General features: G+C 57.4%; 5 protein-coding genes across 5 annotated transcripts; 3 read left to right on the top strand and 2 right to left on the bottom strand.

Moving 5' to 3' along the window:
• Window positions 1–276: 276 nt before the first annotated feature.
• On the top strand, window positions 277–2,001 carry EsH8_VI_000104 (Zn(II)2Cys6 transcription factor domain-containing protein; the record flags this gene model as incomplete). The annotated part of the gene is made up of 6 exons (XM_083271357.1): window positions 277–604; window positions 658–1,069; window positions 1,123–1,369; window positions 1,448–1,578; window positions 1,647–1,784; window positions 1,845–2,001. The coding sequence occupies 6 exons, from the start codon at window positions 277–279 to the stop codon at window positions 1,999–2,001; spliced, it is 1,413 nt and encodes a 470-aa protein (XP_083126531.1).
• Window positions 2,002–2,512: 511 nt separating this feature from the next.
• Window positions 2,513–3,417, bottom strand: EsH8_VI_000103 (cupin domain-containing protein; the record flags this gene model as incomplete). The annotated part of the gene is made up of 4 exons (XM_083271356.1): window positions 2,513–2,668; window positions 2,746–2,909; window positions 3,115–3,172; window positions 3,256–3,417. 4 exons carry the CDS (start codon window positions 3,415–3,417, stop codon window positions 2,513–2,515), a joined length of 540 nt encoding a protein of 179 aa, XP_083126530.1.
• A 646-nt stretch (window positions 3,418–4,063) lies between these two features.
• On the top strand, window positions 4,064–4,966 carry EsH8_VI_000102 (uncharacterized protein; the record flags this gene model as incomplete). The annotated part of the gene is made up of 3 exons (XM_083271355.1): window positions 4,064–4,303; window positions 4,422–4,692; window positions 4,809–4,966. The coding sequence occupies 3 exons, from the start codon at window positions 4,064–4,066 to the stop codon at window positions 4,964–4,966; spliced, it is 669 nt and encodes a 222-aa protein (XP_083126529.1).
• Window positions 4,967–5,108: 142 nt separating this feature from the next.
• Window positions 5,109–6,195, top strand: EsH8_VI_000101 (uncharacterized protein; the record flags this gene model as incomplete). Its single annotated transcript, XM_083271354.1, has 3 exons — window positions 5,109–5,464; window positions 5,599–5,907; window positions 5,985–6,195. 3 exons carry the CDS (start codon window positions 5,109–5,111, stop codon window positions 6,193–6,195), a joined length of 876 nt encoding a protein of 291 aa, XP_083126528.1.
• Window positions 6,196–7,063: 868 nt separating this feature from the next.
• EsH8_VI_000100 (glycosyltransferase family 20-domain-containing protein) lies at window positions 7,064–10,137 on the bottom strand (the record flags this gene model as incomplete). Its single annotated transcript, XM_083271353.1, has 4 exons — window positions 7,064–7,104; window positions 7,170–7,839; window positions 7,894–9,874; window positions 10,115–10,137. 4 exons carry the CDS (start codon window positions 10,135–10,137, stop codon window positions 7,064–7,066), a joined length of 2,715 nt encoding a protein of 904 aa, XP_083126527.1.
• Window positions 10,138–17,039: the final 6,902 nt, after the last annotated feature.

The following is a 17,039-nucleotide window of genomic DNA, read 5'->3' as shown; positions in this document are numbered from 1 at the left end:
TCTGGTGGGGCGCAGCAGAGTGGCGGTGGTTCGATCAGGCGGACTGCAGGCAGAATCGTCATTTCAGCCATTCGCTCGCCTCGCTTGCCCATAACCCCGTCAACCCCTCACAGCAGCCAGCCGCCTGAGATCGGACTGTGCGGCCATCATAATGCTTTTTATCCATGTCTATTCTAACTACTCAAGTGCGTTCCGGAACCATCTTCAATTGACCCTGGACTGCTAGCTCGACAACCTGCTGAAAGGCCCGCTCGGAGTTGTTCCATAGTAGACGCCATGCCGAAGACCAACTCGATCGGTGAATCGGCGCAGTCGCCTATACAGACAGAGGATGATGTTGTACCGGCAGGGCCTCCGCCTGTTGTGAACCTCTTCGAGTCTTGCTCCTCATTCTGGCGCGACGTCCTCACAGCCCTTTCGCAAGATGCTTCAATCGAGCGATCAATCCTAGTGAGCTTGAAACGTAGCCTGAGCTATCTTGTGCTCTGGGCCGACGGATTTGGCGTCGGTGGAGAAAGGCTGGGCATCTCCCTGTCAAAGTCCAAGCGGGTTCGAGCCACAACACTTCGTCTGCTTCTCAGCATTTCAAGGACACTCATAGAGAGTGAGTGGCACATTCAGGGGAAGGTAGACAGGGAGACAGGCTAAGGTGTACAGGGCTTCTACTATTTGTCGCGACTGACCAGCAACCCCCGTTAATATCGAAGGCCACCGAGCTCGCTTGTATAACAGCACAAGTCGAAGACCTCAGCCACCAAGGTCACAACCTGGGATCTGACAGCGACACTGACAGCGATGTCTCCTCGGATGACGGAGACAGAGATTTAGGCGAAATTGCGGAAGACTTGAGGACCGATACACAATGCCTTCTTGATCTTGGATCCAGGTTTCAGGAACCAGCAGTCGGGTCTATCGTAGCTGAACCAGCTGTCAAATTGGAGCCTTTAAGGTCCCAGACGCCAGCACAGAACCTCGCCGACGGCATCCATCAGCGTCATCCCCAAGGTGAAGGCGGGTCAGCTGAACAGCTTAGAACGCCGTCCCCGAAGAACGTTACATCCTTGATCCAGTATGTTTCAACTATGGAGCCTTGGTTTTTGGAAACAAGACTAACAAATACAGGGAATTCAACGAGGACGGTTCATACCCTGAGTTTCTCGACACAAGCCTTCCGTTCGATCTTGCCATTGGCAACGGCTTCGACCTTGATGCAGCCAAACCAGTCTCACACGAGATAGCTCGGACGGGTATACAAGACACGCCCATTCAAACCTACCGAGATGCTCAAATCGGCCGCACGCCATCGCTTGATTCACCCGAAGTCATGTCAAGCACAAGAGATGGGAGCGATGCGACGAAAGAAACTGAGGTAAGTTCTAACGAATCCATCGCCGCTGGATGCTACAGAGAGCCTGTGCTACCATACAAGCTGACGGCATATGAGAAGTTATACCCCAACAATTTCTCTATGGTAGCAAACCATTGGGGGTCATACAGACAGACCATGCGGTATCAACACAGCGAGAATTCAACGGATGATACGGAGACTATGATAAGAGAGCATGAGCTTTTCACTTCGTAAGTGCCCGTGTCCGTTGTTTGGCTAGCTTTAAGAAGCTCCTATGGTCTTACACGATATTGCTCAGGACTCCAAAATACCTACAGCCTAGCAACCCCGGTGTGCCAGTTCCAAGAGAGTCCCCCGCCTCTTCCGACTCTCAGCAGAAACAAAAGCTGGCGAGGACCCGTAAAGTGAGAATCGTAAAACCATGTAGCAATTGCAGGTATGTGATTTACCCTCGCTGTAGTTGTGTACTAAACAGATCCTAATCTGCTTCTCGTAGACAGCAACGCATCATATGCGACGAAAAACGCCCCTCGTGTTCTCAATGTGTCCGCTCCAAGAAGCTCTGCGCCGGCTATCCACCTACGCCGACCCCGAATGTCCCTTCCCCCATCACGCCGCAGTGCCCTGGTGACAATATTCAACTGTCTCCGTAAGGGAGTTTATGCATGTAACTGCACCGCTCTTATACAGCAAGCAAGCTGACCGGACACTATAACTCGGTTTTCTAGACTAAGACGGCTCTGGAGGAATGTCACTCCGAGAATTCTACTCGCTACGCCGTTACTTAAGGCTGGGGTTAGCAAGTTTCACCCCTGTAAGTTCTAGGAAAGCAAGGAAACCACTCTAGGAAGTCATCCTGGGATTCAAGCTCTATGGGTCATGCTCACAGGGGAGGGAGGGCTACCAAACTATACTCAGGATTCGAGGTTTCCTAAGGTCTACAATTCATAGGATCTTCTCCGCAATCTATAAACAGTAGCCTGACACCCAACTAATCATAGTAGCCCTGCTCATCTTTGGCATTGCTGAGATAAATTAAAAGCAGCCTGTTATTGTGAGCAATTGAGTGAGACGGTTGCATTTGAACTGCCGAGTATCCAGACACTGAGATGGGTTTGATCGTTTCCATAGCACCCAAGTGGTGAAAAACAGTATCAATACATATCACAGCTTGGAAAGAATATTCCGATGCCAGAGCCGAACAAGAGGCCCGTTCTTCCCATACACGGGGTCTTCCTTCGGCATGTCGACGGCCTTGATGACGGAACCAAACATCTCGGCCGGTTTCTTGCCCATCTCATTCCGCCATCTGGGGCAACCCTGGATCGCGTCTCGCGTGTGAGCCTGGTCCCGCCGTCTCAAATAACACAGGAGTGAGGGGCACTGTGGAGACTTACCTCGGGATAGACCCCGATGTAGCGGTAGTCGGGTGAGCTCTCGAGGCAGGAATGGGCCGTGCCGGCGGGGAGGACGATGACGTCGCCCGCTTTGACATCCACCTCTACTCCTGTGCCGTCCTGTATCTTGCCTATGAGCAGTTTCGAGTGGCCGCGGAAGATTCCTGTAGCAGGGTGTCAATCGCACTAGCTCTCGGTCGAAATACAAGAACATCGATATGAGTAGGCCAAAGTACAGATGGCGAGGCAGCAAGAAAGATGAGCGATAGAAGAAAACAGTGAATGCTGGGAGTCAGAAAGAACGTGCGAGTGCGGGCAAGTTGACGGTCATCATCAACAGACATGTTTTGAGAACGCTTGCTCACTCACCGTAGCACTCGTGAGAATTTGGATGAAAGTGGCGGATTTCGATGTGGCCCCAGGCGCCCTTCACCCCCAAAGGAATAGAACATTAGCACGGAATCGCAGGGGGACGACGGGTGCTTTTGAGCCCGACCGGCCGTGTCTTACCCTCTTCTCCCACCGGTTCCGAGTGAGGAACTCCGTCGTCGACTCTTCGCCCCGGGGTTCCGGGAGGACATCGCGGTAGTGCAGGACCGGGAGGGTACTGTTCGGGGCGTCCCTGTTGGGCGAGAGAAAGTAGCACTGGACAGCCATGGGAGGGGATGCCATTGTTTTCTCTCTGGTGGTCGTGTTTGAAGCTCGGGGTTTGAAGCTCGGGGTGGTTCTCGATTGATGGACCAGATTAAAGCTGCTTCCCTCTCGACCTAGTCCAGGCAATATCTGACGCTAAAAGATAGGCGGGAAGAATTTACCCGATTCGGCAGTCTGCGCTATCTATCCAACGCCTGGCTAGCCTAGCAAAAGGCGGGGAAATGGGGGGGTACGGATGGTCTCCCCGTGGTCCGGAGATACCGGTCCGTCCCCGCAAGTCAAGAGACCACGCCTCCCGGCCCGTCCCCACTTCCGCCGCACGGGGTTCGCTATCACGACGAAACAGGCTGGTTTCTCTGGCCAACACCAAGATCTGGGCGCGGCAGATCTGTAAACACTGCCCGGCTTATTGGTGCCTGGTAGAGTACGCCGGCGATACTGGCGATGCCATGATCAGTATATCACCGCCTGGCATCCCGCCGCCGTACCGTCTCGGTAGCAGCCATCCGGGGCGCGTAGTCTTGTTTTTACGGAGTATTGAACTACTGCAACTTTTCACCCACTCGGTTTTCTGACCTATTTTCTGCTTTCCTTTCCGATTCGAATTTCCTTTCAGTCCATTAAAGCTCAACAGGCTTTGATCGTGTGGATTCAGAAGCAAGCAATGGACGCTCCACCACAGCGCCGGAGCGCGGACGAGCGCTCCAGGAAGGAGGACGTCGAGAAGCCGCTTTCCCCCGTGCCGAGCAACACCCACGGCTCAACGGTCGAGTACACCCAGCAGCCCCTGAGCCCCACGGAGACGAATCTCAGAGTCATCGACGAGGCCGTGGAGGCCATCGGGTTCGGCAAGTTCCAGTGGCAGCTGACGCTGTCCTGCGGGTTCGGCTTCCTGGCCGACCAAGTGCGTGCCGTGCCCCCATCCCCCTATTCTCATGCTTCGACCACTATTACAATGCCACTCCCAGGTGGAGCGAGGAACATTCCCTGATCAATGCTGACCGGGCCCCTCCCCCCCGCAGATGCTCCTCGTCTCCGTCTCCCTCGTCGGGCCGCAGCTGATGCCCGAGTTCGCGCCGACGCACCCCACCCTGCTCCCGGCCGCGCTCTACGCCGGCCTGCTGCTGGGCGCCGTCGTCATGGGCCTGCTGGCCGACAACTTCGGCCGGCGGCTCGTGTGGCAGCTGTCCATCTTCGGCATCTCCGCCGCCACCATGCTGTCCGCGTCGTCCACCAGCTGGGCCGCCGTCAACACGTGGGTCGCCCTCTGCGGGTTCCTTGGCGGCGGGAATCGTGCGTACCTACCTTCTGCAATCCCCCTCTCAACCCCCCGTCTTCCGCTCGCCGGCCGGGACACTCATCCCCCCCCCCCAGATGAACTTCTCTCTGACTGCTTCCGCTTGGTAAAGTTGCCATTGACCTGACCATTCTGGCCGAGAACATCCCCCGGCGCTGGTCCTTCATCCTGGCCGGTCTCGCCTGCCTCTGGGGCCTCGGGAACGCCATCACGGGCCTCATAGGTACGTTCAAACCCCAGACGCGATTCGCGGGGTCAATACTTGCTTAACTTGGATCCAACCCGTCCCGCATATCCTCCCCCGCTCGCCCGACCCAAACACTTACATTACACCCCGCCAGCCTGGGCCCTCCTAGTCCCCTTCGCGTGCCCGCAGGACGCCACCCCCGCCACCTGCCCGAGGTCGGCCAACATGGGCTGGCGCTACCTGTACATCACCGTCGGCGGCCTCTGCCTCGTCATGTCCGTCGTCCGCGCCGCCGTCATCCGCACGCACGAGTCCCCGCGCTGGCTCGTCTCGTGCGGGCGCGTCGCCGAGGCCGTCGACGTCGTCAACCGCGTCAGCGCGATGAACGGGTCCGCGTACACTGTCTCCGCGGCCCAGTTCGTCGGCGCGGACGGGCAGGCCGCGGGCGGGGAGAACGGCACCGGCGCCGGCACGAAGTCGTCGAGAGAGAACCTGCGGCGCGCCGCGAAGCTGTTTTCGGGATGGCCGCAGATACGGCTGATGGTTTGCCTCGGCCTGATGTGGATGCTGGTGGGAATCGCGTGAGCGTCCCCCTTTTCCTTTCCTCCTATTCTGCCCCTCTCCTGAAACTTACCCTCTCCCCTTTGCCCATCACAAAAAGTGATCAAAAACATGCCATTTCCTCCCCCAACTAATCCCCACCTTCCCTCAAAAGCTACCCCCTCTACACCGTCTTCCTCCCGTACTACCTCCGGGCCCACGGCGCGGACCTCGGCGACGCGAGCAACTACGCCACCTACCGCGACTGGACCGTCTCCTCGGTCGTCGGCGTCTTCGGCCCGGCCCTCAGCATGTGGATGGTGTCCCGCGAGCGGCTCCGCAGCCGCCGGTCCCTCGTCCTCACCGGCGCCGCCTGCGCCGCCTTCGCCGCCGCCTTCACGTCCGTCAAGAGCCCCGCCCAGAACCTCGCCTTCTCGTCCATGGTCAGCTTCTGGCTCAACGCCATGTACGCCGTCATCTACTCGTGAGTTCCCGGTCCCGCCTTCTCTTTCTCTCCCTGTGACGGCTGTGACGGCTGTGCTGACACCCGTCCTTCCCAAGATACACGCCCCAGGCGCTCAGCGTCGAGAACCGCGGGCTGGGCAATGGCCTCCTCATGGCCACCGGCCGCCTGGCGTCCCTGAGCGCCCCCTTCATCGCCACCTTCTCCAACGTCGACACGCCGGCTCCGATCTGGGTGGCATGCGGCTGCTTCGTCGTCATCGGGCTTACGGCGTTGGCGCTGCCCGTCGACACGAGCTCTTTTAACTAGGATTCTTCTTGAAAGGTGGGGGCGGAAGTAGGCTGGACCATTGTATAGAAAATTGGTTAGAGAATCGCGCGGCCAAGACGGGCCAAGTCCAGGGCGCATATCAGGCACCACAGACGCCAAGTCACCCCCGCAGATACCAACCCAAAAATGGGGGGGTTGCTCGATGCAAATGGTATAACGCTACCCTGGGTCTAAGCTATGGTTCATCTAGTCTTGACACACGCAACATCCCCCCTCCACGCATCACTCTCGTATACAAATACACGGGTACATCATTGACGCATCAGACGTACCCTACCTTATTACATACGCGCCACGAACAATTCAACATGATAATACAGGGGGAGTTGGGGGGGAGAACTCGAGGTTCAGTCAGTCACCTGCGGCGTCACAAGCTTCCCGAGTTCAGTTCAGCAGCGAACAAAACCAAGCGTTGACTCGTGAGGTGGTGTGGTACTGAGAAAAAAAAGAAAAGAAAACAGAGAGAAAAAGAGACCCCCATTTAGAACAAAAAAAGACATTAAAGGAGAAAAGTATCCTTTGCGAGGGTCGCCCCCCTATGCATATGATGCATGCCAATGCAGTCGTCATCGTTTCCCAGTTCGCGTTCGTTCGTGATCCTTCGCCCAACAGACAAGGATAGACAAAAACAAGAAATTAAAGAAAATCCTAGCACTCCGCCCATTTTATACGCCATCGCACTCCCATTCTTTCCAACCTTATGCTAACCCACTGTGGTATCATTTGCCCGGTGTTATGGCCAGGTCAACAACAATCAACTCTGGCACGTGCGCCAGAGAACGGCGGCTTGGATCGCGGCAAAGTGCCGCCCTGTTTGCATTCATCAAAGCCCATCATCCAGGCCCCTTTACTGGGTCGTGGCAAGCTTCTGAAGAGCCAACAATACACCTGCAGGAACGTCAGCAGCCGTCACACATATCCTGCAAATCTCAAATCAGACGGATTAGACTTACCGCTCACACCCTGTGTCAGGGTCGCGCCGGCTTCCGTGTTGCGGCTGTGCAAGCTGACAGTCACAACGTCCTTCACCACCTTATCCTCTCCAAGGGCGTTGGCCCACTTGAACACCTTCTCGTCCTCGCGTCCGTCTCCGACAACCATGAGGAAGTCGACGGGGCTGTTGTGTTCCGAGTCGGGTGCCATGTGGATGCGAAGGTCCTCGAAGATCTTCTCGGCTGCGGTGCTCTTGGTCCAGTCGATGGGCTCGACGACAATGGAGCCGTCGAGGGGGATGGCGTGGACCCGCTGCTCCTCGCAGGCATCGTTGACGTGGCTGGCGCAGTCGGAGGCCTGGCGGGCCGCGGACTCGTAGTCCTCGGCGCTCTTGTAGTGGAAAATCAGGCTGCAGCGTCGCTCCTCGATCTCGGCGCCGGGAGTGCGCTCGAGGTAGTACGTCATGATGGACTTGACCGACTCCTTCCAGCTGGAAATCTGCTCCCTGTCGGCCATTTCCTGCCAAGTATTCTTGCCGCAGTCCTTGAGGAAGCAGCCGTTCTCGGCAATGAGGCCCAGGTTCGGGACACGGCGGAACAACCGGTCGAGCTCTTCGGGGCGGCGGCCGGACATGATGTAGACCGTGTTGCGCTCATCGAGCAAAAGCTCGTTCAGAACGTCCAAGGTGCGCTGTCACGGTTAGAATCGCCAACTCAGTAGGGGTTTAATGAAGGGAGGTCTTACCTGAGGGCTGACGGGGATGATCTGGTTCATCGGACCCCAGCTCACCAAGGTGCCCTCGTAATCGAGGATAAACAACCGGCGGCTGCTGCGCTTGTACCGCTGGGCCAGGGTGTTGATGTTGAGACGCGGGACCGACGTCTGGTCGCGCTTGTGCTGCTCGTCGTACACGCGGTCCAGGCGGGACAGGAACTCGCTGAACCAGTGCGAGCCGGTGTGGTGCATGACGGCGGAGTAGAGGGCGGTCCACCGGCGCTCCTTCTCCTCGTCCTGCATCTCCAGCGCCTTCTTGATGGCATCGGCGCACTGGCGGTAGTCCCAGGGGTTGACGGCGAGCTCGTTGCCGCCGAACAGCGACGCGGTGCCGGTGAACTCGGAAAGAATCAGCGAGCCGTGCTTCTTCTCGGGGAAGACCTCGCCATCCTGGCAGAAGAGGTATTCGTGCGAGGTCAAGTTCATGCCCTCGCGCTGACTCGTAATCATCAGCGCGTCGGCCATGGTCAGCAGAGCGAGGTACTGGGGGTAGTCGATGTCCTGCTTGAGGTAGACGACCGGCTGGTAGGCCAGGTTCGCCCAGGAGGAGTTGACTCGGGTGACAATGTCGCTAACAGTGGCGTCCAGGTCGGACTTCTCGCTGCTAGAGAGAGCCACCTGGATCAGGACAATCTTGTCGCGCCACTCGGGGTTCTTGTTGAGGAACAGCTCGTAGGACAGCAGCTTCTGGCGGACGCCGCGGACGTGGTCGAGCTTGTCGCGGGCGACGATGAGCTTCTTGCCCTGGTAGCGCTCCTTCATGATCTCGACCCACTTCTTCACGTCGTTGTCGCCGCGGTGCTCGCTGAGGTTGACGGGGTCGATGCCAATGGGCAGGTTGACGACGTCGACGAAGCGGTCCTCGAGCTGGAGACCGTCGGTGGTGGCCTCGACGTTCAGCAGCCTGCTGCAGGTCTGCAAGAAGTGGCGGGTGTACTCGTGGATCTGGAAGCCGATGAGGTTGGCGCCCAGCATGCCCTCCAGCAGCTGCTTGCGCACGGCCAGGCACCTGAAGACCTCGGAGGAGGGGAAGGCGACGTGCAGGAAGAAGCCGATCTTGGCCTCGGGCAGCTTCTTGCGGACCATGCCGGGGACCAGCAACAGGTGGTAGTCGTGGACCCAGATAACGTCGCCGCGCTTCCAGTTCTTGACAATCTTGTCGGCGAAGGCCTGGTTGACGTTGACGTAGTACTTCCACGAGTGGTCCTCAAAAGCCTTGCTCTTGGGGTTGTCGGGGATCTGGTAGTGGAAGACGGGCCACAGGATCTGCTTGCAAAAGTGCGAGTAGTGGCCGTCAAAGTCCTTGTCGGAGCAGAAGACGGAGAGCATGTCGTGCTCGGTGGCGAGCCTGTCCTCGATGTCCTGCTTCTGGGTGGTGCCCTCGAGGGCGTCGGTGGGCATGCCGAGGGTGCCGACCCAGGTGTACTCACCGAGCTTGCCGTCGCGGGCGGCGGCCTCGGCGGCGTTGCGCAGGCCGCCGTTGCCCTGGTCGGCGTTCATAATGCGCCAGTTGGCGTGGGCGAAGACGCGGTCATGGCTATCGCTTCTAACGAGGGGCCGGGGCTGGGTGACGCCCTGGCGACCGAGTTCCCTGGCCTTCTCGAGCGTGCGACTGTGTTCGGCGATGATGGCAGGCGGCGGCGAGCTCGCGCGGGACTTGGGCTGGGTAGCTCGAGCACCCCACTTGGGCGAGCCCTTGTCGACGGGAGCCCCGCGCTTGGGCTCCTCCTCGGGGAATTGTATGCGGAAGCCGTCCTCGTTCGTGAACGGGTCCTTGTCGACGACCTCTTCGGTCGGGGTGACTGGGGGGGTGATGTCGCGGATCGGGTTGAAGAGACTCGGTTGGCGGTCGGCTTCGGGACGCTGGGGCTTGTCGGTCTTGGCGCGGCGCAAGGTCTCTCCTCGGTGAGGTGTACCGGGCAGCGCAAAGTGAACGGTTTTGGGGAGAAATCTGCAGACGAAAAGTTAGAGGGTAGGCTCGCAGGGCAAGACGACCACATCGCAGGGCAGCATTGCGGCTGGGAGAGGCAGTTGGGGTCGAAATGTGCCCGCAGAGGGGTCACCCCAGAAGGTTGTCCGGAGTCGATGACGGAGTGGAGGAGCAGGGGGGGAAGAGCAGCTCTTTTTTTTCCCTTTATTTCTTTCTTTTCTTCCTCTTGTGCTTCGAGGCCAGCCGGGGGGAGGAACTTACAATGATGCGATGAAGACCGTCATCTTGGGCAGTCTGGCTAGATGCTAGCCCTCTGGATCGGCCTGGTGTTAAGGAAGGCCCACGGTAGGTGGGTGGGTGAGTGGGTGGAGGAGTTGGGCAGAGTAAGACGAGCAAGTATTATTAAAGGTGAACTGAGGTCGGTGATCGGAGGCGGAAGAGAGGAGGGCGGAGCTATTAGCAGCTTTTCGTAGAGCAGGACATGTGTGAGGAGTCGAAGGGGGTTGAGCTGCGGTCTAGTTTTGCGGATTGGGGAGGGATCGCCGGTGGCTAGACGAGGGGTGAGGGAGGAGGGCGAGGTAAGGTAGCTAGCTAGCGGTTGAACCTTTGCTGGTTGGTGTAGTGTGCAATTACGCAGTAAGAAAAGGCAAGGTAAAAAAGAATAGAATCAACAAAAAAAGGATGGATGGGCGGACGGACGGACGGGGAGGGTGTGGCTGAGTTGAGGTGTGAGAAAGGGCGAGCGAGAGAGTGTGTGTGTGGTGTGTGGTGCGTGGTGCGTGGTGCGTGTGGGAGCGGTGCGGTGCGATTGGATTTATGCTTGTCTCAGACACAGCCCGAAGTAAGAGTGTCTGCTGCTGGATGGAGCTGGAGCTGGAGCTGGAGCTGTGCTGTGGTGTGTGCTGTTGCTGGAGCTGCGCAAAATGTTCCGTCAGCTTGAGCCTTTTTTTTTTTTTTTTTAAATAACCCTGTAAGTAGGTAACCCTTCCCGGGGTGAGCCTGAGCCTGAGCTTGAGCCTGAGCCTTAGCCCTGCGTAATTGAAAAAAAAAAAGAACGGGGCCGCACGCGCATGCGTCTAGGAAACAACGGAAAGACGGTTGGGCCAGGGCCAGTGCCAGTGCAAGTGCCAGTGCAAGTAAGTGTGCGATGCGATGCGATGCAGATGCGAGTGATCGATCGGGAAAAGGAGGGAGGGAGCTTGCTTGTGTCTCGCGATGCAATGTTTTTTTGCCTCTTATTCTTCCTCTTCCTTTCTTTCTCTTTCCGTTTCCCTCTTTCTGTCTCCCTCTCTCTTGGGGGAGGGGTTACTTTTTTCTGCAATGTTTTCTCGAGAATATTCCACAGTGGATCCCTCTTCTTTTTCTCTCTCTCTCTTTTTTTTTCTTTTTTTAGGTTGAGGGTGAGGGAGGGCGAGGGGGGGGGGGTGTGAGGTGGTATGCGGAAGGGAATGGGGATCGAACTTAGTGCGAATCCAGAGTGAGATAGATAGTGGGCAGTGGATGTGCGACGAGAGGTGGGATTGATTGGGATTGGCTCGCAAGGAATGCAACGGGCTTGGCTTGGGCCGTCCAGAACAAGATGGAAAAAATGTATGAGAATACCGAGAAATGTACATGCATGCATGCATGGGGAGCGAGGTGAGGGTGACGGTGAGGGTCAAAGGAGAGACGCCAGCGAGACAGAGACTCGGGATGACGGCGCAAACAAACAATCCATGAGAAAATCAACCAAGACGCAGCGCAAAGGATGCCTTCACTGTGACGCCATTCGCGTGGGACAGCCCCGGCCTAGGCCCCCGGCACCCCGGCTCCAGACAGACAGGAGAGGAGACGAGCCACGAGAACATGCATCGAGCTGTCACCGATATGGATTGGATGGGGGAAAGGACAAAAGAAAGCAGCACAAAACAACGTACCGGAGCTCTGTTTCCCTGCGGCGCCAACGGCAAGGAACGTCACTGACGTAATGGGGAAACCAGTTACGTATCTGAGGCGTCGAAAGGGAGCTAGCTGCACTAATGCACGTCGCCCCTAGAACGGAACCGGAGAGGGAGTCGAGAGGCAACGCAGCGAGACGAGACGAGACGGGACGGGCGGACGGGCGAGACCTTGAAGCGGTTCGTTTCGGTTCGGCCGTTTATTCGCTCGTTTGCTCGACTTCCTTTTTGGTTGGGAGACGTTGTGGCGCGGTGGTGGTAATTAATTGTTGTGGTTATTGTGGTTGTAGTAGTTGTTGTTGTTGGTCCTTTGGCCTTTGGGAGGCTTGCTGGGGGTTGGGCTGGGGGGGGACCAAGTGTTTGTTCGATGCCTCGCCTGTATGGTGTGATGTACAGACGAATGAATGAATGAATAAATGAATGGACGGACGGACAGAGGAGCGGGCGGCCAGTAGGACTCGGTGCTTTGCCGGATACCTGGTATTGAATCCTTTATTTGCTATGTTTCGCCTTTGCGTGTTTCGAGTCGGGCTTCCGGTCACCACTTCCTTCGGGTCTTCTCTCACCCTGATGTCTTTGGTGTTGAAGTCGTTTTAAGTTGGCGCCCTAAGCTGGGTGTGTACCACCCACGACCCACGTTGCTTGTACGTGGTTGACTGCACGTACGCTGGAGACCGGGGAGGGGGGGAGAGAGGCAACAGCTGCAGCCCTGACGGCCGACAACCACGCAGGGGAACCTGACGGAACCGACGGGGGGGCAGCAACGGAGCAGAGGTCCGGGGAGGGACAACGGCGGCGACGAGGATAGGGGACCGTGGACCGTGGACCGTGGACCACAGGGGACGCCTGTCTGCTGCTGGGTGCTGTTCACTGGGTACGCCGAGGTAGCGCAAGGTCGACGACAGCAGGTGGGCGGGCACAGGAGGTTTTGGTCCGCCGAGGCTCCAACAACGCTTGATGATTGACGATTGATGTGTGAATGATGACCCTCCAGAGGAAGGGGGAGGGGGACCGGCCGGGATAAATCAAGGAAGAGAGCCTAGAGCCAAAGAGCTGGTGTGGGGAACAAGAGGACGAGGAACGCGAGGGAATCGAAGATCGGGAAGGGATGGCACTTTTTAACTTGCTGCTGTGACTACATACACACAGCACAGAGATGCAGCAGCAACAGCAGCAGCAGCCGGCATAGGGTAGGATAGGATAGGATGGGCCAGGCCAGGTCAGGACAGGAAGCAAAAAGAAGAATGGGACGGACAGACGGGGCCACGGGATGGGCGAAAAGGAAGGACGAATTCACTTTGGACTGATTGCATCGGCTGTCCTCCCTCCACCACCTCGCTGTGAGATGGAACGGGGCCGTGAGCCAGCGGCAACTAATAATCACTCACCCAAGCAAGCAAGCAAGCCCCCCCCAACCCAACTACACCATCATGTCTACCCATCAGGCATGCACCGGCAGCTACCTCCATCGTCAGCAAGCACCATATGCAAATACCAGTTCCTGCGGCTGGGGCTGGGGATGAGGATGGGGCCGCCGCCGTCTGGCTTTCTCGCTCGTCCTGGAAAGGCCCAGAGCGCGGAATGCTACGTCTCTGGGTCTCGGCGAGACCAACTATTCCGTGCGGATGGGGTGGTGGTGGTGTACATGAGGGATGAGCAAAGTGGTACCCAATTGTTCTCGTGATTCTAACCCATCCCATGTATCCAAGTACTTTGTAGCTTTCCCATCAAAAAAGAATGTGTGCTGGTGTGTCTCATCCCGATCAAACGCGAGGCAACACCGCGAAAGAGCCAATCCTACCTCATGCGGGAAGAGTTGGAAGAAGCTCTGTGGTGTGTCTTTTTTTTTCCTCTCGAGCAGGCACACACACACACACACCCGCTGTACCGCTGTAATGCGGTACAGCACGGTACGTACTATGTACTGCGGTATCCGTTGTCCGCTGAGACTTTGGGGCCTTGAGCCGACAGGGATGGTGAAGCTGCCCATCTCTGGCCCCAGACAGCAGGGATCCTTCGGGGACGACTGGACGACTGGGCTGGTAGCTGGCTGGCTAGCTGGCTGTAGGTGGAAGGGATTCCAAGGCTTTCCCCAGCATGCAGGTGCCGATGAAGAGACGGAGAGAGAGAGAGAGAGAGTCGACCCAAACACATGATTGATTTGATGATGGACTAATTTTATCTCGTCTTCATGGCCGACATAAGCCGACAGTGTAACTTTGTCTTGTCCGTCGTCCCCTCTCACTCGCTCCCTCGCAACTGGTCAAATTCTCTCATTTGTGACTAAAAACTCACTCTGCTCAACCTTCTGAATCATCATTGTCAGACCAAAGGCCGGTCGTGGCTGGCCCAGGCCTGGCCGATCCCTCCTCCACATCGCCCCGCCGCGCCGACATCACCACAAGATATCGACCGACCTCGTTACCCTCTTGAAATGTTGATGCATGTACAGGAGACAAGCCGTTTGCTCATCGTTACTTCATCTCGTCCCCCCTATTAGCTGAGGTGTATGTAACGGCGCAGCCCTTTTCTCCTCTGCCGTCCATGGCTTGCTTGCCTTACAGCGAGCGGCTGGGTGTGTAGTACCACACGCCAACAACAAACCACCAATGTCTTGCTGAGACACTTGGCCGCAAGGTACAAAAAGTATACCGGGAGGGTAGGGCAGGAACATTCGCCAGTATCGTCGCTGGTGGCATCCATCATGTGGCCCGCTCCTTTCCTCCTCCTCCCCGTTGTCACCATCGTCTCCTCGGCTCGACCCCTCTTCTTCATCACTCCTCTTGTCTCCTTCAGGCTGGGTGAGGGGAAACGAAAACACTAAACAACACCACCACCAAGACCACCACCACCCTCAGCATCATCTTCATCAACACCAACAAATCATCACAGCCACCACCACCACCTCGCTTGTTTGCCCGACGAGATTCAGCACAGCCATCGGCCTCCGTCACCAGGTACTCCAATGGTTCCGCGATACCACCGTGCCAGCACGTCCCCTTCTGTCAGATTGCCGCCTACCACGCACGCACGCACGCGCACACGCACTCCGTCTGCTGCACATCGACATCGACGCTGCATATGCACCTCATACTACCTACCCTACACTACCCTACCCTACCTGACTTGGCACTGGCCAAAGACAACCTGCAGTTTGCCTTGCGGCGAACACTCTCCAAGTCGATCGAGCACTTCCAAAAGTCCTCCACTCGCAGTCCGCTGCGTGGCCTCCAGAATGGCCACACGTCGCCGGACACGCCTCGCTGATGAACCCTCAAAGGAGTAAAGGCCAATAATGACCTTCTCGTTCCATTGTTTGCCGCTTGTCGCGCCTCTGGATGGCCCGCCCCCAAGGACATCCTGCCATCGCCAGGGAACATTACGTTTCGATGGTTGCCGTCGCAAAACCCTCGTGGCACCGTTCGAAAGCATCTGCAGATGCAAACTCCCATCGTTCAGCCAACCGCAGTCACATGATACCCAAGCGCAGTTCCAGCTCGACGAAGCTATTCCCAAAGCTTGTTCTCCCACCTGACCAGTTCGCGTTGAGCCTGGCGTAACGCCGACTCACCCCCCAAAAACAGGTAAATCCATGTTTGCATGCATTCCTCATCTCCAGCTTTTCAGTCGTGGCAGGCCGTGAAGTAGTCTTGCAACCTTGAATGCTTGGAGTGTTCGCCACGAAAGCTAGCCAGCTGGAGACGGCATGGTCTTGAATGAAGCTTCCAAAGTTTGAACGAGCGGGCCAAAGCAACCTTCCAAACAGCCCTCCGTCTCCCCCCATGTCTTGCCCCGCCACCCCTGGCAGAAACGCCGGCTCTGGCCGGGTCCATGGCCCATGCGGGTTTGGACCGCTGTTCCACGTTTTTTCCCTCCTCTCGTTCTTTGGCGTTGCTGGAGACGAGGGCCCCTGTTGGCGAGATGGAGAACTCTGCCCGTGTGACGGGAGGGAGGGTCCTTCTGGAGACACGACTAGGGAGCGGCCTCCATTGCGTCTCCATCACGCAAAACATTCAATCAATCACCCGGCCAATTCGGCCCAGTTTCCCATCCACCCCCATCCACTTTGACGGGAGGGGTTCGGCACCACCACCACCACCACCACCACTACCAAGACTCAATGTTCGGAGGACGGAGCCACGGGGCGGGGAAACTTCGCCCTCTGCGTTTCCGTAAGGGCGCTTCTGATGAAAGAACCTCACCAAGGCCCCAATGCCTCCCTCTATGCTGGCCCTATCAACACCCCGACTTGACTGATCCCATCATCCACGGTCAAGGCCGCCCCCCGAGAAGCATGTGCTTCCTGCATGAATCCCAAAACAGGAGACCTCACCACCAGCCGTGTGCCATTAATCAATCTCCATGCCTTCCTTCAACCCGGCCGAGGGTGTGAGGGGCTGCCACTGACTACAGAGGCCGAATCAAGACTTGGACGCGTATTGCTCAAACTCTGGGCTGCTGGGCATGCGAATTCCAGTGGTACGTCGACCTATCGCGCCTCCGTGACTGGGCTGGAGGCCTCGGGTGAGGTGAGGGGTCTGGCACGCCGGCCTGGGGCCCATCCTCACCCCCCTCGTCCCCTTTGATTGTTCTGTCCCTCGCACCTGGTCATCCCGTCCTGCCCCAAACAACCGACTTTGGCGATGTTGATGAGCCTTGCAGGCGATCATGCGTCCGCCATGGGACTCGGGCCACTCGGGCGTCGCATCGACGATCGACGCACTCGCTCGCTTGGTTAGGTGAAATTTTGATCGGCAAGTGCTGCGGCACGGAGATTCTGGTCCCTTGACTTGCTATAATCGCCAACCATCTTCACCGGCGGCTTCGTTGGGCATCGCGACAGCAAAGAACTCACCTTTGGGAAATGCCTCATTCGCGGCTTACGGCCGCGACGGCTGCAACTCTGATAGTCCCTCACGGCCCAATCAACCCCGGATTACAGATCTCGTCTTAAATCTGAAATCTTCCCTCCAGTCAAAACTTCCGCATCTACCCCGTGGCATAGCCAACGGTGCGAGCCAGGAGGGGCAGAGGAATCCACAGCCAGATCCAGTTGGCATCCATCCATGCCGTCTCTCTCTCTCGCTCTCGCTCACTCTCCCCACACCCAACCGAACCCCAGTCCGGGGACGACCCTCTTCTCCAAAAGATAGCCCTGGCCGCGTTGCGGGTGCATCCATGCGGTGTTTAGTCCGGTTCCAACATTTCTTCCTCCAAGTCTCCCTCCCGCCGCCTCGTCCATTTCAACT

This window comes from Colletotrichum jinshuiense, chromosome 6, assembly GCF_051148585.1.
Source record: "Colletotrichum jinshuiense chromosome 6, complete sequence".
Taxonomy (NCBI): domain Eukaryota; kingdom Fungi; phylum Ascomycota; class Sordariomycetes; order Glomerellales; family Glomerellaceae; genus Colletotrichum; species Colletotrichum jinshuiense.
This window is presented reverse-complemented; position numbering and strand designations above follow the sequence as displayed.